Source organism: Pelodiscus sinensis, chromosome 2 (assembly GCF_049634645.1).
Source record: "Pelodiscus sinensis isolate JC-2024 chromosome 2, ASM4963464v1, whole genome shotgun sequence".
In the NCBI taxonomy this organism is placed as follows: Eukaryota; Metazoa; Chordata; order Testudines; family Trionychidae; genus Pelodiscus; species Pelodiscus sinensis.
Window position 1 is genome coordinate 257,459,554 of NC_134712.1, and position 22,655 is coordinate 257,482,208.

The 22,655-nt window shown below is 46.8% G+C and overlaps 1 protein-coding gene across 7 annotated transcripts in view; it reads right to left on the bottom strand.

Annotated features, from left to right (window-relative positions):
- LOC102457665 (uncharacterized) overlaps positions 1 to 22,655 on the bottom strand; it is a 31,240-nt gene that overhangs the window by 4,842 nt on the left and 3,743 nt on the right. Inside the window, exons 2-4 of one of the 7 annotated variants that reach the window (XR_012902158.1) lie at positions 22,178 to 22,361; positions 20,491 to 20,720; positions 2,243 to 4,887 (exon numbers count right to left, since the gene is read on the bottom strand). Coding sequence is in view for 5 of the 7 variants with exons in the window: in XM_075923062.1 (XP_075779177.1) it covers positions 11,269 to 15,089; positions 20,491 to 20,590 (3,921 nt within the window). In the remaining 2 variants the exon portion in view is untranslated. Of the gene's footprint in view, positions 1 to 2,242; positions 4,888 to 10,419; positions 15,090 to 20,490; positions 20,721 to 22,177; positions 22,362 to 22,655 lie in introns of those variants that run through there. The other 6 variants (XM_075923062.1, XM_075923059.1, XM_075923058.1 and 3 more) reach the window with 6 other exon arrangements.

A 22,655-nucleotide genomic window follows, 5' to 3' on the forward strand; every position in this document is an offset into this window, starting at 1 on the left:
GCAGCCATCCTACCCTCCCACTGCCACTTCCACCCTGCATAAGGCTGCAACTCCCAGCCCACGTGGGTCTGTGGGTTATACAATAGCTGAGTTGTGCTGTAAGAATTAGATTGTTATTTGTTTCTTCATCATAAGATTTTATAACGTTATTTAGTTACATTCATTTCTTTAGTTTCTTTGGGGACTTGAATGTAGGGAGGCTGGCCCTGGGCAATGCTTGCTGCCATTCCAACCACTGAGCTCTGGGTCCCCAGCTACTTTCTACAGGAGTGGGGTGTTTTAAGGCACTGGAGAAGGGCAGTGACGTCGAGCCCACCTAAGGTTACACAAGCAACACACAGCACCCAGCTAGGCTACCTAGCAACTCCTCCCCTTATTTTTGAAGTTGTTTCATTGACCTTTGCTCCCAACCAACCAGAGGAACAGGCACTACTGAGTCCTGTACAACCCTACTGAACGAGAAGATATTTCTGGGGCTGAGATCAGATCCCCAGTGCCAGTGGGGCTCTTGGCTCCATTACAGCAGTGATCACCAACCAGTAGACGGGGATCTACCAGTAGATCTTGGAGCTTCTGACGGGTGAGCCTGACTGGTTTGGCCAGGAAGCTATCAAGTGCCGGCACTTCAGTTGCCACAATCAGCCCCAGGCCGGCACACAGGGAGTGTTATAGAAACCAGTATCACCTACCCCAATCGGGTCCTGGTTCCAAAGAACCAGCCACAGATTCCCAGTCAGTTTACACTTTGGATCTTGCCCACAAGATCACACTGAATCTAGACTCTAACGGGTTGTTAACAACAGAAAGAAAAGGTGGAGAGTAAGGTCGTTAATCTGAACACATCACATGCACCAATCATCCAGTTCCTGATGCAGGCTCTTAGCAGAGATGTTACAAACGGCTGGCTTAAAAGTCTCTGGTGCACATCCTGTGTCAGGACGGGTCAGCAATCCTTCCCAGCTCTCTGTCCCTCGCAAGGCTGCATCTGGGATCAGCAGGTGAACTGAAGACAACATGGAGATTGCCACATGGCATTTATATACCTCTCTGGCTTCTTCCTGGCCAGAGCAGGTCACATGCTGGCAGTCATTATGCCCTGGCTAGTTTGCAGGTAGCCAGATTTCCAGACACATCCTCAGGTGTGTATTGGCACCTAGAGATTCATTGTCCCTGGAGCCGTGCTAATTAGCATAGACACCGAACAAACATTCTTTGCCCATTGCTCTGTCTCAGACAGAGTCTTCCAGCAACCACAGAGTCCATATGTATAACTCCACACACAGATATTGTACAGTTACATGCATAGCACACACAGAATCAGTAGAACAGACGCTTTCATTTGACACCTCACATGGCCCCCTTTGTACAGACTTTGGGGCAAACACTCCCCCTCCTCTCTCCCCATGGGTGCAACAGTGATTTGGCTTCTCATTTTTAAATCCAGTAACGTGACACCTGGCAATACAAATCTCTGTCCCTCTCACACACTGTGTGTGTCTCTGTCATGCTCACAAACACACCCTGTCCTTCACTCTCATCTCCTGACCCAATGCACACGGGCAGGGTTGTTACTTCTGTTCCTGCTTGCAAAGTGGGTTCTTTTTGGTTTTTGACTGGTGTGATGGACCGGAGTGAGTCTGGGCACTGCTGAGGGCATCAGCTCGGGGCGGATTGCTCAAAACCAGGGCTACTTACAGCCTTCGACTGGGGACCTTTCCCAAAATAGGCCACCACCAATCACACCGAGTGCCACCGCTGCCAATTCAGCCAGCAGGAAGCCTCACGAGCAAACCCCCTCTGACAGCCCCTGTGCCACAATCAGCCCCAGGCCTACACACAGAAGGGTTATAGAACCCAATCTCACTGTCGAGGCTCAACCCCACTATGGCACGGGGTGGGGGAAGGGCTGTTTTGCCCTTGGGGGACAGACCCCACAGCGGTGACAGCTCCAGACACCATATTAATGTCACCTGAAAGCACCACCCCGGGTCACCCGCACTGGTTGGAATGGAGAAGTTTGCACCTTCTCCAGCAGCTCCCAGCCCCAGAGACTTGGCCCGGCGTGGCAGAAATCGGCTGGGAATGATTTACCCCAGCTTGGACGGCCTCCCCCAGCCCCACCTTCCCTGACACCCATGGGGGTCTCAGCCCCGCCAACAGATCCCCATGGATGGACCCCCCCCCGGAGCTCTTCAGGGCTCTGTTCATTGCCCTGGGTCTGCACACGGCCCGTTGGCACTGCAGCTAATGGCACTGGCACTGGAGATTCCCAGTACTGGGCCTAGCACCCGACACAGAACAGTGTGGAAATTGCTGCACTTCATAGAGGGAGCTTGGGGGGTCACCCCGCAACTGCAAGCCTCGGACAGGGAGTGTGAATGAGCAATGGAAAGAGTTGTAGACAATCAAATTTTATACTGTCTTATGCAATGAGGTTAAAATGGGCAGTGTGAGAAGAACTCATAATCTGCCGGCCGCCCCTCCCTGGGTAGCAAGGAAGAACAGTCGTCTAGGCCCTTCATAAAGATCCAACAGGCAAACTGCCTGAGTCTGTATCTGATGTCAAGACCGAAAGATCAGCAGGACCCTTGTGAATCAGCGTGATCACAGTGTTGCTCTCAGGAGTCCTTAGAATACAGCCCGTGTAATAAAGAAATATGAGGAATGATTAAAAGTTTGTACTAGCAGCAGCTTTGTATTAGGAAGTAGATGGATACCTCTTGTATGGACGGTCGTATCCCTTTGCCCCCACGTGAAATGATTGGGTAGCGCCTGGGGCAGAGGAGTGAACGAGTTTGGGATGTGAGAGTTTGAAGAAGAGGCCGTGAGACTCAGAGGCACCAAGGTCCCAAAAATTGCAGCCCATGCGAGGCAGACCGATGCAGGCCATACAGACAACCTTGGAATAAGAGCAGGCTCCTTTTTACAGATACCAGTGGACAGGAGGCACCAACATGCTGGTGTCATATGGCAAAGAAGAATGACTTCCAGATAAACAGATGTCAACATGGTGATGGATCGAGAGCTGACACAGCAAAATACATAGACCTGAATGGGAGAAAAGTCCTATTAAAGATGGGTAGTTTGGCATGAATCTCCAGGTCTCGTCATGTCAACATCAGAGCAACGGTCCGGACTGAGAAAAGCCCCTGCTCCTTCCCCTCACACTTAACTTGCCTGGCCAGTAAGTGAATGTGAGCAACAGACTGGTAACTTTAAGCAACAACAGGACTTATGTGTTGTGTGTGTGTGTGTGTGTGTGGCCTTGTCGTTTCTGAAGCATATGCTAACAGTTTTTCTACTGTGTTCACAAGAGGGCGTTGTTGTACAGTCGATCAGGCCGCACTACAGGGCATTTTGATCAGTGTCACAGGACAAAAGAGCCACAGTAGCCCAAATATACCTTTAACAAGTTTTATTGCCACTAGTTCAGGAGCAGTTTTAAAAGCGAGATATAATCTATTAATTAGCAATTAAAAGGCAGGTTAAAAGCAATGTTTAAATGGAATAGTTAACAGTCTAATCCTTAACCCAATTTTTGCAGCCTAATTCCTAATCCAGCTGTAACACACACTCTCCCACACACATTCACACATACCACTCACCCTCTGGGGCTGGCCAAACCCCAGGTAATGTTGAGTACTTTGCTTGAGTGGAAGTCCGACATACATGTCACCCCAATATACCGAATCGATGGGCTCCAACTCGTGTGGCAAAATGGTGTGGTGTATTGTGACGGCGCATCAGGGAGCCCCCAACCTTGCACCTCTGTCCACAGCCAGATGTGACGCTGCCAGCCAGTGGAATAGAAGGTTTATTTGCTTCTCAGTGTTACAGAGCAGCATGGGCTCAACATTGCCACAGGAGCCAGGGTAGACACCTTAGTCCTCTTGGGGGATAGGGGTTCACAGGCCCCTGAACCCCTGTCTGGACTTAGTCTGCTTCCTCCATGCTTCCCTCAGCCAAGACTGCCCCTTCTCCCAGCCACAGATCACTCATCCCCCCAGGTAGCCACCCCCTTCCTTTGTTCAAACTCCTTCCCCTGGCCAGGTGAGAAGTTGCCAGGCCATGGCCTACGTGCCTGCCCACAGGGACCACCTCCCATTGGGCAGTGCACACAGACACACACACAGTCTCTGCAACCAGCGTAGGCCAGTAGGGGTCACCCACAGCGCAACACAGCAACCAGTGACTGCCCAACCAGAGTGGACCTAGGGCCAAAAGAGTGTACAGCCTCCCACTACGTCACATATATATCCCCTCGGCATGGGTCAGTCAGGTGGGACGACGTCCACTGGTTGCACACAGCCTGGGTAGGATGATGCCATACGCTCCTTCTTGCATCTTGAGGCACCCAGTTTCCACCACCCAATTCTGTTTGCCTTACCATGAGTGATAAACAATGGACTGTCCTTGATTAGGTTCCTCCTTTGTTACTCCTTCTTATCTGGGAACGTTGCCTCCTTCTGCACCATTTTGTTTCCTCAGCACGCACAGTCTTTTCTTTCACACAGTCCTTTCTCTCAAAGTTGCAAACAAGTCCATAATCCTCGGGGGCACTGGCTCAAACCTTAGTATGGCCTCTCTTCAGCTCACTCTCTGTTAATCCACTCATGCCAACCATTCACGCTACCTATGATTCGTGACATATTCCCCCTGTTGATATCTGAGCCATGCTCACGGTATCACTACTTAGGTTAGACAAGCATTAATATTCATGCAGGCAGTGAAGCGGTACAAGAATAGTTACAGTTTATAACTAAGCTGCATAGTTCTCCAGATACATTGGCTTGAACGCACCAGTACTTCGTCATTTACAGCAGTCGCAGCACATCGTGGGAAACAAACACAACAGTACAAAAGTAGCAATGGATCATGCAGCAAAGCCTAAAATAACAAATTATAAACATTCATAAGCACATTCATATTTATATTTCACCAGGGGTGTTTGGTCAGGTCGACTACTTCGTTGCCCAATTGTTCAATCTGGTGGCCTTTTAGCTAAAACATGAATGTGGGTGGTGGCTGCAGACTGAGCTACTAGTTGAGCCTGTTGAGCCACATTGGGACTCTTGTTTAAAAGTTTGGTTCAAATGGACGACTTTTGTGGAGGAGGAATTGGTAGATTGGGCATAGGAATCAAAATTGTAATGGTTTGGGGCACGGGTGACACTCATGCGCTCTGATGGGGATCGTTAATTACAACACCAGATACATTGTGGGTACACTGGGTATAACTCTCAGTAAAATTACCTTTTTGGCCTAAGGCTTACCAGTTACAGGAACAAAAGGAAAAACTATGTAGCACTTTAAAGACTAACAAGATAGTTTAATAGGTGATGAGCTTGCGTGGGCCAGACCCACTTCCTCAGATCATATTCTGGAAGAGAATTGGCATGACCATATATACCAAAGGAAGGAAACATTTTTGCATGAGGTTGTCGCATACATAGAGGAAGGTCCTGTGTTAAGAACAGATACTTTTATTTTGCAATGGTAGGAAAACACAGAGACTCTCTTTCTTGGGGTCCAGCTCAGAGAAGGAAGCTCTTGGAGCACTGAGCTAGATGGACAGACCCAAGAACCCAACTTAATCTGCTGACAGGGAACAACAGAGGTGAAGTGTCCCAAAGTTGGAGTGGGATTGGGTTTTAAGAGGGAGCCATAACCCGTCCGCTGCTGACCAGGGATTCTCAGTCAACACGGGATGGCAGCTGGCTTGGTGCCATCCCAAATTTGTAGGCAAAGCAAGCCCTGCCTTGGCCCCATGGAAGTCCATGAAGGGCTATGGCTAAAATCCCAGTCCAAATTGGGGTCCTGATGATTCCAAAGAGAAGTTGCGCCGCTGCTCATTTGGGACACTGGATCTTTGCATCACATTTGCATTTGAAAATGGATCACCCCACAGAACTGGTCCCAGGAGCAACAAGCTCATGTGGACATGGCCTCTTGAAGGAGCTCTGGGGTTAGGACCCATCCAAAGGGACGGCTGCTCTTTGCCACTGCAGAATGCGCAGCCACCCCTTGATGCACAGTGTTTGGAGCACAATCATCCACAGTTCACACAGAACCTGGGGCCCTCTGTCAGAATCAATGAGTGCGGGGGTCCCATTCTGACACACAACTTCCTGGAACAGTTTTGGCCAATTGGGCAGCTGTATGGGATTTCCTAGGGAAAGCCTGGACCCTTCCACTAAAGGAATCAATAACCATGAACAAGTTGATCTGTCCCTGGGGATTCCCAACTTACTTTACTTAAGAGCCGTTGGGGAGGGACCTTGAGAAAGGCTTTCTGGAAATCTAATTTCACTAGGTCCACTAGATCCCGCTTGTTGGTGGAGCCCCTCAAAGAACTCTAGTTTATTAGTAAGGCGGGATTTCTCTTTACAGAAACCATGTTGACTTTCCCTCAACAAATTATGTTCATCCATGTGTCTGACAATTTTTTTCTTTACTATCGTTTCAATTAATTTGCCCAGTACTGATGTTAGATGGACCGGTCTGTAATTGCTGGAATCGCCCCTAGAACCCTTTTTAAATCTTAGTGTCACGTTAGCTGTCTTCCAGTCATTAGGCACAGAAGCTGATTTAAAGGATAGGTTACAAACTAGAGTGAATAGTTCCGCAAATTCCCATCTGAGTTCTTTCAGAACTCTTGGGTGAATGCCATCCGGTCCTGTGACTTGTTACTGTTCAGTTTATCAATTTGTTCCAAAACTTCCTCTAATGACACCTCAATCGGGGACAATTCCTCTGATTTGTTATCTAAAGAGAATGGCTCAGGTTTGGGAATCTCCCCAACATCCTCAGCCATGAAGACTGAAGCAAAGAATTCATTTAGCTTCTCCGCTATGATTTTCTCATCTTTGAGTGCTCCTTTAGCATCTCAATTGTCCAAGGGCCCCGCTGGTTGTTTAGCCGGCTTCCTGCTACCGATGTACTTAAAAAATATTTTAAAATTACTGTTTGAGTTTTTGGCTAGCTGTTCTTCAAACTCCTTTTTGCTTTTCTTATTACGTTTTTACACTTAATTTCCATTTTCCTCAGTAGGATTTGACTTCCACTTTTTAAAAGATGTCTTTTTATCTGCCACTGCTGCTTTTACCTGGTGGTTAAGCCACGGGGGCACTTTTTTGGTTCTCTTACCGGGTTTTTAATATGGGGTATACATTTAAGTTGGGCCTCTATTATGGCGTCTTTGAAGAGTTTCCATGCAGCTGCAGGGATTTGACATTTGACACTGCACCTTTTCATTAAGGCTTAACTAGCCTCGTTTTTGTGTAGTTCCTCTTTCTGAAAAGAAAGTGTGCGTGTGGACCCAATGGTCAAGAGGTTCCCCATGGGGGTGGACAGATTGTTTCTTCACAATAGACAACCTGTGCCCCTACAGGGCCTCAGTCTGGTGCTCACTAGGCTCGTGAGCCCTCCCTTTCAGCCTCTGGCAACGTGCTCCCTTAAACACCTGTCTTAGAAGGTTGTCTTCATAGAAGCAATGACGTCGGCTAGCAGGGTTTCAGAGTTGAGGGTTTGACTGCTACCCCACCCTGCCTGTCTGCTTCAGGCAGTCTCCACATTTCACATGTTACAAGATATTTACCTTCTGGTATTTTGTCCAAAACCCAATTCGGCCCCTAAGGAATGTACTCTGCATTCTCTGGATGCCAGGCGGGCGCTGGCCTTTTCCATACACAAGACAAGAGGGTTTTGTAAATCCCCACAGCTCTTTATTTCAATAGCAGAAGATGAGGGGCCTGCTGGTATCTGCCCACTGCTTATCAGCACTTCCTGTGCTAGGGAGCGCTATGACCTTGCTGGTAAGGCAGCACCCCACGTCATGATATCATTGGTATTACAGAAACCTGGTGGGATGGGACGCATGATTGGAATATTGGTATGGAAGGGTACGGCTTGCTCAGGAAGGACAGACAGGGAAAAAAGGGAGGAGGGGTTGCCTTGTATATTAAAAATGTACACACTTGGACTGAAGTGGAGATGAACGTAGGAGATAGCTGTGTAGAGAGTCTCTGGGTTAAGCTAAAAGGGGTAAAAAACGAAGGTGATATCATGCTAGGAGTCTACTACAGGCCACCTAGCCAGGTGGAAGAAGTGGATGAGGCCTTTTTTAAACAATTAACAAAACTATCCAAAGCCCAAGATTTGGTGGTGATGGGAGACTTCAACTATCCAGACATATGTTGGGAAACTAACACAGCAAGGCACAGGCTATCCAATAAGTTTCTGGACTGCATTGGAGACAACTTTCTGTTTCAGAAGGTTGAAAAAGCTACCAGAGGAGAAGCTGTTCTGGATTTGGTTTTAACAAATAGGGAGGAACTAGTTGAGAACTTGAAAGTGGAAGACAGTATAGGGGACAGTGATCACGAAATAATAGAGTTCATGATCTTAAGGAAAGGTAGAAGGGAGACCAGCACAATTGAGGTTATGGATTTCAGGAAGGCAGATTTTGATAAGCTCAGAGAACTTGTAGGTAAGGTCCCATGGGAAGCAAGACTGAAGGGAAAAACAATTGAGGAGAGTTGGAAGTATTTCAAAGGGACGTTGTTAAGGGCCCAAAAGCAAACAATTCCGCTGTGTAGGAAAGATAGAAAATATGGCAAAAGACCAGCTTGGCTTAACAAGGAGATCTTGCATGATCTCAAAATAAAAAAGGAGTCATATAAAAAATGGAAACTAGGACAACTAACAAAGGATGAATATAGGCAAGCAACACGGGAATGCAGGGGCAAGATTAGAAAGGCAAAGGCACAAAATGAGATCAAACTAGCTACAGGCATAAAGGGAAACAAGAAGACCTTTTATAAATACATTAAAAGCAAGAGGAAGACCAAGGACAGGGTAGGCCCACTGCTTAGTGAGGAGGGAGAAGCAGTAACAGGGAACTTGGAAATGGCGGAGATGCTCAATGACTTCTTTGTTTCGGTCTTCACCGAGAAGTCTGGAGGTGTGCCTAACGTAGTGAATACAAGCAGAGAGAGGGTAAGTTTAGAAGATAGGATACACAAAGAACAAGTTAAAAATCACTTAGGAAAGTTAGATGTCAGCAAGTCACCAGGTCCTGATGAAATGCATCCCAGGATACTCAAGGAGCTGATAGAGGAGGTATCTGAGCCTTTAGCTATGATCTTTGAAAAATCATGGCAGACAGGGGAGATTCCAGAAGACTGGAAAAGGGCAAATATTGTGCCCATCTATAAAAAGGGGAATAAGAACAACCCAGGAAATTATAGACCGGTCAGTTTAACGTCTGTCCCAGGGAAGATAATGGAGCAGGTAATTAAGGAAATCGTATGCAAACACTTGGAAAGTAATAAAGTGATAGGGAATAGCCAGCATGGGTTTGTGAAGAACAAGTCATGCCAAACTAATCTGATAGCTTTCTTTGATAAGATAACGAGCCTTGTGGATAAGGGAGAAGCGGTGGATGTCATATACCTAGACTTTAGTAAGGCATTTGATACGGTCTCGCATGATATTCTTATTGATAAACTAGGCAAATATAACTTAGATAGGGCCACGATAAGGTGGGTGCATAATTGGCTGGATAACCGTAGTCAGAGAGTTGTTGTTAACGGTTCTAAATCCTGCTGGAAAGGGATAACAAGTGGAGTTCCTCAAGGGTCTGTTTTGGGACCCGTACTATTCAATATCTTCATCAATGATGTAGATATTGGGATAGAGAGTACTCTTATTAAGTTTGCAGATGATACCAAACTGGGTGGGGTTGCGACTTCTTTGGAGGATAGGGACATAATTCAAAATGACCTTAGCAAGTTAGAGAAATGGTCAGAGGTAAACAGGATGAGGTTTAATAAAGAAAAATGCAAAGTGCTCCACTTAGGAAGGAACAATCAGTTCCATACATACAAGATGGGAAGCGACTGTCTAGGAAGGAGCATGGCGGAAAGGGATCTAGGGGTCATAGTGGACCACAAGTTGAATATGAGTCAACAGTGTGATGCTGTTGCAAAAAAAGCAAATATGATTCTAGGTTGTATCAACAGGTGTGTTGTAAGCAAAACTCGTGAAGTCATTCTGCCGCTCTACTCTGCACTAGTTAGGCCTCAGCTGGAGTACTGTGTCCAGTTCTGGGCGCTACATTTCAAGAAAGATGTGGAGAAATTGGAAAGGGTACAGAGAAGAGCAACAAGAATGATTAAAGGTCTAGAGAACATGACCTATGAAGCCAGGCTTCATGAACTGGGCTTGTTTAGTTTGGAAAAAAGAAGATTAAGGGGGGACATGATAGCGGTTTTCAAATATCTAAAAGGGTGTCACAAGGAGGAAGGCGAAAATTTGTTCCTCTTGGTTTCTGAGGACAGGACAAGGAGTAATGGGCTTAAAGTGCAGCAGGGGAGGTTTAGATTGGACATTAGGAAAAAATTCCTAACTGTCAGGGTGGTCAAATATTGGAATAAATTGCCAAGGGAGGTGGTGGAATCTCCCTCTCTGGAGATATTTAAGAACAGGTTAGATAGACATCTGTCAGGGATGGTGTAGACGGAGCTTGATCCTGCCTTGAGGGCGGGGGGCTGGACTCGATGACCTCTCGAGGTCCCTTCCAGTCCTATTATTCTATGATTCTATGATTCTATGATTCTATGGACTATTCCACTCGAGCACACGCATCATCGGTGGCCTTCCAGGTGCAGGTCCCCATATTGGGCATCTGCAGGGCAGCCACATGGTCTTTGGTGCAACATTCACAATGCACTACGCGATCGCTCGGCATGGGGAGGACACTCCTCTTGGAACAGCAGTGTTACAGTCTATCTCCACGTAAGGTGCACTGGTCTCCAACCCCACCTCCTAGGGTAATGCTAGGGAGTCTCTTCATTCGAATGCACATGAGCAAGCACTTGAAAAAGAAAAAAAACAGTTACTGATCTAGTAACTTTTCTTCTTCGAGGTGTGTTGCTCACCTCCATTCCAAATCCCACCCACCTCCCTTTCATTGGAGGACTCTTGCAAGAAGGCATGGAGGGGGTGGAGGACCAGCAGGGGTATTTATACACAAATATACCAGTGCCACTCCAGGGAGCTCCCTGCTGGCCCGACGGGTACTGCTGGGGAAAAAAGCGCCAGAATCCATGCATACGGCATGCGTACACCTCTTTCGAATGTACACGAGCAACATCTCGAAGAACAACAGTTATGAAGTAAGTAACCGTTTTCTCCTGAATCAGGGCTAAGCTTCTGGCTTTGGTTAAACTGGCTGTTTCGTTTTTATAAGTAAGCTCCAGTTGGTTTTTATTGAAACCAACTTTTAACCAGATCCCTTGGTTTTTTCATAATTTTCTTGAATGCAGCCTTTTTTTCTTGGAGCTTCTTGTACTGATTCTCTTCTGCTGGCAGCAGGGGCAGCTTATTGGCAATCTTCCTTACTATCTCTGCTACTTCCCTCACTTCCTGCAGTGATTTTATTCTTTCCTGGTACCCAGGCTTCACTTCCTGTTGCTCCGACATGATCAGCAGGTCAATGTATTCCAGGGTGGACAGCGGGTTGGGTTTCAGAGCAATTTCTTGCAGACGTTGGAGGCTGCGGGATGATTTATCAATCAGCTCCATTAATATCTCTTCCACTGCAGCGTATTCCTGAGACAACTTCTCAACCACGTTCTGTGTGGACAGCACCTCCCCAGATGCCTTCTCATACTTCTCCTTCAGTTGTGCATAGGTCCGTTTCTCTTTCACTACTTTGTAGTCAAACTTGTACTTTTGATTGAAATGATCACTCCAGTCACAATGCCCAGAGCACACAGTGCAACGTCCTGTGTTCTTGTCCATAGCTGCACACTCACCCTTATTAGCATCATTAATCATTATACAGGGATAGTGACATGTATAGTGACACTTCTGGCAGTTGGTTATATACCGACCTGTCCCAGAGATGTCTATTTTCACCGGCACTGTTTTCTCCACCTCATATTCGAAGTTTCTGTTGGCTTCCATATCACCCGTATGCTGCTCCAGAGCTTCCTGTGTCTTGCGCAGTTCTTCCAGCTTCACCAGGCCGGCTTTGATTTGTGGCTGCAGCCCTTCCACGGCCACCTCCAGCTCCTTCCGCTCCCTGAGAACCTCCTGCGTTAATGTCAGACTTCTGGTTTCCAATTTCAGTAAGGCCCCAAAAAATGTCTGCATGCTCCTGGCTCCCATTTCCCAGAACAATTCAACAAATTTACACCTGCCCTCGTCAACTGCAGCATTACAGGCAAAGAGGACGGAGTTATTGAATTTGAAATACACAGGGTTGCCCTGAGCATCTTTAGCACAAGGGACATCAGCTGTTTTAATGGCCTCTAGCACAGGGGGGGTCTCTCCATCTGCAAAAGTGACCAGGATTTGGATGTTGTCTTTTATGTCCTTCCCAAAAATGGAGAGCACCGAGTCAAACACGTACCTCTGGGCGTGGGTCAGACGAGCTAGGGTGGCCTGAACCACAAAGCAGACGGCATCGATGTGGTCAATGGCCCCTGGGGAGGAGAAGAACTCTCGGACTTTCCTTAGTATCTCCTTGTCTTGCTCTATCCCTCTGGTGTCACCAAATCCCGGCGTGTCTATTATAGTCAGCGAGTAGGGGACTTGGAAACCCTCTGTGTGATTAACTTCATAGGCCATCACCTCAGGAGTCTGGCTCTCAGCCTGGCTTCTGTTTGTTATTTCATGGATGAGCTGGAACCTGAATTCATCCTTCCATTGCACACCCAGGACGTAGTTGATCATCCCGTTGATGAGAGTCGTTTTCCCCGACCCGGTTGCTCCCATCACCATAATCACTTTGTTAGGGATCTGCAGGGTCTCCTTTCCCAGCCTGTACTTTGTGTAAGATGCAGTAGGACCTAGTCCTGTCTTCTCTAATGGAAGGGTATAAACTGCGGGGGGGCCTCGTGCTAGCAGAGACTCTTGTTTTACAAAATGTTGTGTTATTATCTGGGGTTTTGTTAGTGATGTTGGAGGTTGCTTGTCTCTTGTCACAGGGCTTTCCTTAGGGGAGTGAGGTGGCTGCTTCTTTAATTCTTTCCTCTTGGGTGTTGAAATCAGTGTCTCTTCACTGGGATCACTCACAGCCCCGTCCGCACACACAGCCAACACCCGGAATCTGTAGGGCGTCTGTGGCTTCAGTCCATCAATAGTGCAGGACTCGGTTCTCTGTCCTGTCCTACGCTCCAGCCATTTTTCCTTCTCCATATGTCTTTTACTACCAACCTGCTCTTTATACTCCACCTTGTACTCTGTTATAACAACTCCATCTCCAGAAACATTTGGACTCTCCCAGGTCAAGTCTATGGCAGATTGTGCTACAGTATCTGTCAGTGGCTTCCCAGGGGGGCTGGTTGGAAGTGTTTTCACTGTGTCACTCACGTCGCTGCTCTCGCTGAGCCCTGGTTTGCTCACGGCCGCGTATCGGAACTGGTACTGGGTGTTTGGACGGAGCCCTGTGACTGTGAGTGTCTCTTGTGTGTTACTGACATTCACAGCCACCCAGTTCTCCTGCCCGACAAGTCTGTACTCTGCCCGGTAGCCGCATATCTCAGCCCTGCCACAGGCTGCCGGTTTCAGCGTGAGCTGCACACGGTCATGTCGGACTCCATCACATGAGGGAGGACGGGGCTTTGATGGAGGCTCAAAGTTGGTACTCACGACCTCTCTGTTTTCATACAGGTAAATGGAAGCGCCTGGATTGGCCTCGTCTAGAACAGAGGCCACAATGAACCGGGTCTTCCCGTTAGATTTGTTGACTCGGGCAAAGTCAGAGAAGGACTTTACGGCTCTTTGAGCTTTCCTTCTTATCTCATCATCCTCAAACCACAGTGCGGAGTTTGGCGTCTTACCGGTAGGACTGGCCAAAGCTGGATCATGAGGTTTCTTCATCAATTGTCTCCGCAGCCACAGGTTCAGTTCTGAGAAGTAGGGTTCCTCGTCATGCAGTGAAGTGAGCGTGAGAGACACCACGAAGTTGTGCCCGGGGCTGAGAACTACGCGCTGTAGCTCATTCCTGGAGGGTACAACTTCGACTCCCTCCAGCTCGGCAAGGTAGGAACCGACAAAATCCAGCTCTTCCTGTTTCTTATCCAGAAATTCATTGAGTCGCTGGGCAACAAATGGCGACTGCTCCTTGCTGGTTAAAATCTCCATCAGGGCCCCTTCCTCTGCGTCGCCCCCACGGATCAAGGGCAAGGTTCTCGCGAGCTCTTCCTGGAAGCTCTGTCTGTGCTGTTTGCACAGGTCTCTGAACTGCTGGATTTTCCTCCCGATCTCGGGGAAGGCTGTAGCCGCTCTGTTCTTCTCCATGTCGTTGCACCGGACGTCACACTTGGTCAGGTGCTCCAGGGCACTTTGTGCGTCATCAACCAGCACCGAGCTGATCTCACGCACAAGCTGAGCAGCTCTGGGATCCAGCTTGCTCAGGGGGTACAGCCAGACGCGCACCGGTACAGCCTTTTCCCCAGAGTCGCCAAGCAGCTTAGGGAGAGTCGAGTAAACTCCCAGGGCATCTTGATAAGTAACCGGATTGTTCTCCAGAGCAAAATCTCCGTAAAATTTGCAACTGAGATTTTCAGTTTTTTCTATTTCTTTGTTCTTCATTTCCCCAGATCCTTCTGCCACTCCTGAAACCTTTGGAATTTTTTCTACTATCAGCTTCATTTTCCCCTCTATTTCTATCATATTCTCGGATGAAGAAACTTCCCGATTAAACACAAAGAAAGCCTGAGCCCCGTACAGCACAGCCGTGACCACGTGGGTGGCGGTACCTTGATCAAAGACAGCAGGATAAGAGATGTTCTCAGTCCCCAGATGGCTCATAGTCAGCTGCTCATACCTGGTTGTCACTGAGTAGTGGAGAGCAACTCGAGCATGATATTTTGATTTCTTAGTATCATTGAAAAATGCAGCAGATCCGCCTACTTCCACCAGGCCGCCCAAAATACTGGCTTTCAGGGACCCAGACAGATTGAGGGCAGAGGCCTTATCTTCCATGGTGTCAGATGTAATGATCTGGAATTCAGTCTTGGGATTTGGCATTGTTTCCACATCTCTCTTGAGGGCTTCGATGCCCCATAAAGTGATACCTGGAAAATTCCACCCAAGCACATAGTCAGTGATCACTGGAGACATCATAAGAACATAAGAACTGCCAGACTGGGCTAGACCAAAGGTCCCTTTAGCCCAGAATCCTGTTTGCCAACAGTCCAATACTAGGGCTATGTCTAGATTACATCCCTTTATCGGAAAATGGATGTAAATTAGACATATAGAAATTGTAAATGAAGGTAGGATTTGAATTTCCCATGCTTCATGGACATAATGGCGGCCGTGGATTTTTTCAAAAAGCTGCTTTCTGAAAAAAAAATGCGGTTAAGATGGGGATCTTTCAAAATAAATGCTCCTTTTCGAAACATCCTGTAAAAATGAGGTTTATAGGATCTTTTGAAAAGGGGCATATATTTTGAAAGATCCTCATCTTAACCACTTTTTTTTGTTTTGTTTTGAAAAGCAGCTTTTTGAAAAAAAAAAAAGCCACAGCCACCATTATGTAAATGAAGCGTGGGAAATTCAAATCCTGCCTTCATTTACAATTTCAATATGTCTAATTTACATCCTTTTTCTGATAAAGAAATGTAATCTAGAGATAGGTGTCCCAAAGGGAGTGTACACTACGGCTGCGTCTAGACTGGCAAGTTTTTCCGCAAAAGCAGCTGCTTTTGCGGAAAAACTTGCCAGCTGTCTACACTGGCCACTTGAATTTGCGCAAGAACACTGACGATCTAATGTAAGATTGTCAGTGTTTTTGCGCAAATATTATGCTGCTCCTGTTCGGGAAAAAGCCCTCTTGCGCAAATGTATTTGCGCAAGAGGGCCAGTGTAGACAGCTAAAAAGTGTTTTGCTCAAAAAAGCCCCGATGGAGAAAATGGCGATCAGGGCTTTCTTGCGCAAAACCGCGTCTAGATTGGCCAATCTAGATGCTCTTTTCCGCAAATGCTTTTAACGGAAAAACTTTTCTGTTAAAAGCATTTGCGGAAAATCATGCCAGTGTAGACATAGCCTACAGGTAATCATCACGTGATTCCTCTCCTGTCATCCATTTCCAGACAAAGAGAGGCTAGGGACACGATTCCTACCCATCCTGACTGATAGCAATTGATGGACCTAACCTCCATGAATCTATCTAGCTCTTTGATGAACTCTGTTAAAGTCCTAGCCTTCACCACATCCTCTGGCAAGGAGTTCCACAGGTTGGCTGTGTGCTGTGTGAAGAAAAACTTCCTTTTGTTTGTTTGTTTTAAACCTGCTGCCTATTAATTTCATTTGGTGACCCCTAATTCTTATGTCATGGGAACAAGTATATAACTTTTCCTTATTCAATTTTTCTACACCAGTTATTATTTTATAGAACTCTATCATATCCCTCCTTTATCTCTTTTCTAAGAGATTCTAATTGTCTACGTCTTTTTAATCTCTCTTCAAATGGGACCTGTCCCAAATCCCTAATCATTTTTGTTGACCTTTACTGAACCTTTTCCAATGCTAATATATCTTTTTTTTTAGATGAGGCAACCACATCTGTATGCAGTATTCAAGATGTGGGAGTACCATGGTTCTATATAAAACCAATAAGATATTCTCTGTCTTATTCCCTATCTCTTTTGTAATAATTCCTAACATTCTGTTTGCTTTTTTGACTGCTGCTGCACACTGAGTGGATGTTTTGAGAGAACTATCCACAAGACTCTAAGATCTCTCTCTCAAGTAGTTGTAGCTAAATTAATCCCCATCATATTGTATATATAGTTGGGATTATTTTTTCCAATATTCATTACTTTACATTTATCAACATTCAGTTTCATTTGCCATTTTGATGCCCAATCACTTAGTTTGGTTAAATCTTTTTGAAGCTTTTTACAGTCTGCTTTGGTCTTAACTATCTTGAGCAGTTTGGTATCTTCTGCAAATTTTGCCAACTCCCTGTTTACTCCTGTCTCTGGATCATTTGTAAAGAAGTTGAATATGATTGGTCCCAGTATGGACCCTTGGGGGACATGACTAGTTACTCCTCTCCATTCTGAAAATTTACTATTTATTCCCACCCTTTGTTTCTTGTCTTTTAACCAGTTTTCGGCCAGTATCCAGTTAGGTTACAAAATTGTTGCAATTTCAATTAATAAAGTTCCCTTGTGTTAAAGAGACACCATGAGCAAAAGAACATTCACACCAAGGGCTTGAATCAATGTGCTCTGTCATCCAGCATCTACATTTGTATCTCTCTGTCATCTGACACTCCAATGGAATTGCTAGCTATCCACCTGGCTCTCTGGCTGATAATATACTAGTTTCTTTGTTACCTCATTCTCTCCCTTCCTCACCCCCATTTGTCTCACCTGTCTGTTGCATCTTGTCACAACAGAAATTTTAAATGCTTTGGAGTAGGGGTTGCCTTCTTACTGTCTAGAGTGACAGTGAATGGTGGTGGGCACTGATCATCATGGGATTCATGTGCAGTATCACATAAGCATTAGCAAAAGTTTGATACTCTAAAGTGTCCCTCATCTCAAATACAAAGAGCAGAATAATTGTCTATGGAAATCATGAAAGGATTTTTGTCCAGTAAGAAGCTATTTTTTCTGAGCTTTCTTGGAATTGTAGCCCAAGGTCTAGTGTGCGTCAACAGCAGCCCTCAGAACTAAAAGTTGTAGACTACAAACTGCAGCATGTTGGGAGAACTTCTTGGTTCCTGCCTATTATTGCTGTTGTTTGTCCTACATTCTGCAGATAAATATAAACCTTCCTATGTTCAACATCTACTATACTTTTCTCCACCCTCAGATTCCCTGGCAGATGAATCTTAGCATCAGGTTCAAACAGAACAGTGTTTGGTTAGAATCCCCTGGGGTGCTACATGAAGGGGAAAGGAGTCCAGGACAGCTGGCAATATTTTAAAGAAGCTTTATTGAAGGCACAGAAAGAAACTATCCCGACACGTAGCAAGAGAGGCAAACATGGTAGGAGACCGGATTGGCTAACCGGGGAAATCCTTGGTGAACTTGAGCACAAAAAGGAAGCTTACAAAAAGTAGAAACTTGGACACATGACCAGGGAGGGGTTTAAATGTATAGCTCGAGAATACTGGGGGGTTATCAGGAAGGCAAAAGCGCAGATGGAATTGCGACTGGCTAAGGATGTGAAGGGTAACAAGAAAGGTTTCTACAGGCATGTTAACAAGAAGAAGGTGATCAGAGAGGGTGTGGGGCCCCTACTGGATGAAGGAGGTAACCTAGTGACAGATGATGTGGGGAAAGCTGAAGTACTCAATGCTTGCTTTGCCTCTGTATTCACGGACAAGGTTGACTCTTGGACTAATGCACTAAGTGACGCAAGATGGGATGAAGATGGACAGCCCTTGATGGGTAAAGAACAGGTTAGGAAGTATTTAGAAAAGCTAAACATACACAAATCCATGGGTCCGGACTTAATGCATCCGAGGGTACTGAGGGAGTTGGCAAATGTCATTGAGGAGCCTTTGGCTATTATCTCTGAAAAGCCATGGAGATGGGGAGAAATCCCGGATAATTGGAAAAAGGCAAATGTAGTGCCCATCTTCAAAAAAGGGAAGAAGGACGATCCAGGGAACTATAGGCTGGTCAGTCTTACCTAGGTCCCTGGAAAAGCATGGAAGGGATCCTTAAGGAATCCATTTTGAGGAACTTGGAAGAGAGGAAAATGATTAGGAATAGTCAGCATGGATTCACAAAGGGCAAGTTGTGCCTGACCAATCTGATTAGCTTCTATGATGAGGTAACTGGCTCGGTGGACATGGGGAAGTCAGTGGATGTGATATACCTTGACTTTAGCAAGGCTTTTGATACGGTCTCCCACAATATTCTTGCCAGCAAGTTAAGAGAATGTGGATTGGATAAATAGACGGTAAGATGGATAGAAAGATGGCTAGAAGGCCGGGCCCAGCGGGTAGTGATCAACGGTTCGATGTCAGGATGGCGGTCGGTTTCTAGCAGAGTGCCCCAAGGTTCGGTTCTAGGACCGGTTTTGTTCAATATCTTTATTAATGACCTGGATGAGGGGATGGATTGCACCCTCAGCAAGTTTGCAGATGCTACTAAGCTAGAGGGAGAGGTAGATACGCCTGAGGGCAGAGGTAGGGTGCAGAGTGACTTAGACAAATTAGAGGATTGGGCCACAAGAAATCTGATGAGGTTCAACAAGGACAAGTGCAGAGTCCTGCACCTGGGACAGAAGAATCCCAAGCATTGTTACAGTCTGGGGACCAACTGGTTAAGTAGTAGTTCTGCAGAAAAGGACCTGGGGGTTACAGTGGATGAGAAGCTGGAGATGAGTCAACAGTGTGCCCTTGTAGCCAAGAAGGCTAACGGCATATTAGGTTGCATTAAGAGGAGCATTGCCAGCAGATCCAGAGATGTCGTCATTCCCCTTTATTCGGCTCTGGTGAGGCCACATCTGGAGTATTGTGTCCAGTTCTGGGCCCCCCACTACAAAAAGGATGTGGACGCATTGGAGAGGGTCCAGCGGAGGGCAACCAAAATGATTAGGGGGCTGGAGCATATGCCCTACAAGGAGAGGCTGAGGGATTTGGGTCTGTTTAGTCTGCAGAAGCGAAGAGTGATGGGGGATTTGAGAGCAGCCTTCAACTTCCTGAAGGGAGGTTCTAAAGAGGCTGGAGAGAGGCTGTTCTCAGTAGTGACAGATGGCAGAGCAAGGAGCAATGGTCTCAAGTTGTGGTGGGAGAGGTCCAAGTTGGATATTAGGAAAAACTCTTTCCCTAGGAGGGTGGGGAAGCACTGGGATGAGTTCCCTAGGGAAGTAGTGGAGTCTCCATCCCTAGAGGTGTCTAAGTCTTGGTTTGACAAGGCCCTGGCTGGGTTGATTTAGTTGGAATTGGTCCTGCCTAGAGCAGGGGGCTGGACTTGATGGCCTTCTGAGGTCTTTTCTAGCTCTGTGGTTCTATGATTCTATGATTCATGTAGACAAGCCATAGGTGAATAGTCTCAGGTGACATATGGAGTTGGGGCAGAACAGGAAATTGATCCTAGGTCTCTGTATTACCAACCAGCTCCCTGTTGGACCATCTGTACTCTCAGATTAAGTGCCCATTACATCAGGAATAGAGAGCATGGAAAAGTTTGGGGGAAAGTTTCTGAAAATATTATTTCCCTCATCAATCAGCAAGAATTGGGACATTGACCATTCTGTTTTGCTGCTAGTAAAGAGCTGGTAATTTTTTTTTCAGCTTTCTTTAAGCATTTCACTAATGTATCTTTGTGTCTCATTTTTAAATCTAACCAGATGCTTTCCAGCTTTAAATCCCTCCCAGATGATACCATCCTAAATGGGCAAGAAGTGAAGTGCTTTCTTCTGCTGAACAGCCCCTGCAGGGAAGAGTAATTTGGTAGCACTCCAGTGAACTCACAAAGTGGCGCTGGATGCAATTGTAACTGTACCTGGTATGAGAATGTCGCTACGGCAGTCGTACAGCATCCCTGTCCGGAAAGGGCGGCCCAGGGCTGGAATCTCAATGGGTGATACTCCAGTGTAAGCCATGGTGGTAGCTGTGATCCAGCCCTAAAACACTTCAGGAACACAGTTATACAGCAGAGCTGAGCTCCTGTTCATGCTCTCCCCATCTTCCTTTTAGCTGACCAGAAGGGTTCTGTATAGCTCAGAAGCTTGTCTGTTGATGAGAGAGAAGTTGGTTCAACAATGGACATTAGCTCCTTCACCTCGCTGCTCATTTATCCCCTACGATTTTCTGCTTTCAACAAACTGCTACGGGTTGGATTAAACTTTGCCCTGTAAGCAAGGTGTGAAGAAAGCTTCCCTTACAGCTAGCTGGAAGTGGGGAGAGACCCTGGGTGCGTCTATGTAAATACAGTAGAATCCAATAGAACAAGAGTGTGGCAGGCTGCTGGCTTAGGTCTGTCACAGTGACTACGTCTAGACTGGCATGATTTTCCGCAAATGCTTTTAACGGAAAAGTTTTTCCGTTAAAAGCATTTGCAGAAAAGAGCGTCTAGATTGGCACGGACGCTTTTGCGCAAAAGCACTTTTTGCGGAAAAGCATCCGTGGCAATCGAGACGCGGTTTTGCGCAAGAAAGCCCCAATCGCCATTGGGGCTTTTTTGCGCAAAACAATACCGCGTTGTCAAGCATTTGCACAAAAGGGCTTTTGCCTGAATGGGAGCAGCATAGTATTTCCGCAAGAACACTGACAATCTTACATGAGATCGTCAGTGTTCTTGTGGAAATTCAAGCGGCCAGTGTAGACAGCTGGCAAGTTTTTCCACAAAAGCAGGTGCTTTTGTGGAAAAACTTGCCAGTCTAGATGCAGCCAGTACCTATATGTCATCAATATGTACAAGCATGTTACATGTGTCCAACCAATGCAGTAAGTGCACCCCGACAGTTTGTGGCTGTCTAAATTTAGACATAGAAGGAGGCCCCAGGCTCTTATGCTTATAAAACCGGGTACCTGGAACTTTTGTTATGAGAGGAGAGAGGAAGAAAAGGAAAGAGGAGATGAGAGAGAGAAAGGAGAAGGGCAGGAGGAGTCAGGAGTTAAGATTATTCTCTAAATTTTGTCTTTAAACTTTATTTTTCTAATAGCCAGTTAGGTAAACTAAGCTAACTTCAGTAAGCATTTAGCATTAGCCTTTGCACTCCTCAGCCAAGAACCAGGGCTGGCCCGAGCCATTTTGGCGCCCTGGGCCTGGGTGCGCGGTGCCGTCCTTGGGCGCATGTGCGGGCCTGCCCCTGGGGCGCAAGCCCGCCCCCCCTAGGGTGCACGGGCCAGCCTCCAGGGCTCACGGCACATGTGCTGCCCAGCCTGGCCCGGCCACCGCTGCTGGCACCCTAGGGGCAGCGCCTGGCCGTGCAGGACCCCGCGACCGTGGGAGGAAGGACGCTGGTGGTCGGCACCATGGGGATTGGGGGGGCCAGTGCTGCAGGAGCCAGGTGCACGGTGCCTGATGGCTGCCATAAGGGATGCCGCGTGCCCCTTACAGCTGCCATCAGGTACCCCCCATCGGTTGGCGCCCCGGGGAGCTGCCCGGTTCGTCCACCCCTTAGTACGGCTCTGCCAAGAACTGAGAAACCTTGACCCGAACTGTTGTTCACCTCCATCACACTCACCTGGGAACCCACTCCTGCAATAAACTCTGGTGAAAGCTCTGTCCACACATCTACACCACCACAGGACCTAACCACATGAGCCACCACATCAGAGGCTCATGCAACTTCACATCCACCAGTGTGATCTATGCCATCAAGTGCCAGCAGTGCCCCTCTGCCATGGATATTGGCCAAACTGGACACTCTACGACAAAGGAGAAATGGACACAAATCAGACATTCGAAATGGTAACACACAGAAACCAGCTGGGGAACATTTTAGCTAGCCTGGGCACTCACTAATGGATCTCAAAGCGACTCTATTATTACAAAGCAATTTCAAAAACCAGCCAGAGAGAGGAGCTGTGGAACTTGCCTTCATTTACAAATTTGACACCTGTAATTGAGGTTTGAACAAAGACCTGACCTGGATGGGCCACAACATTCCACACCCTAACGACTTCAAAAGCGAAGTACCAGGTACTCACAGCCCACTCTAT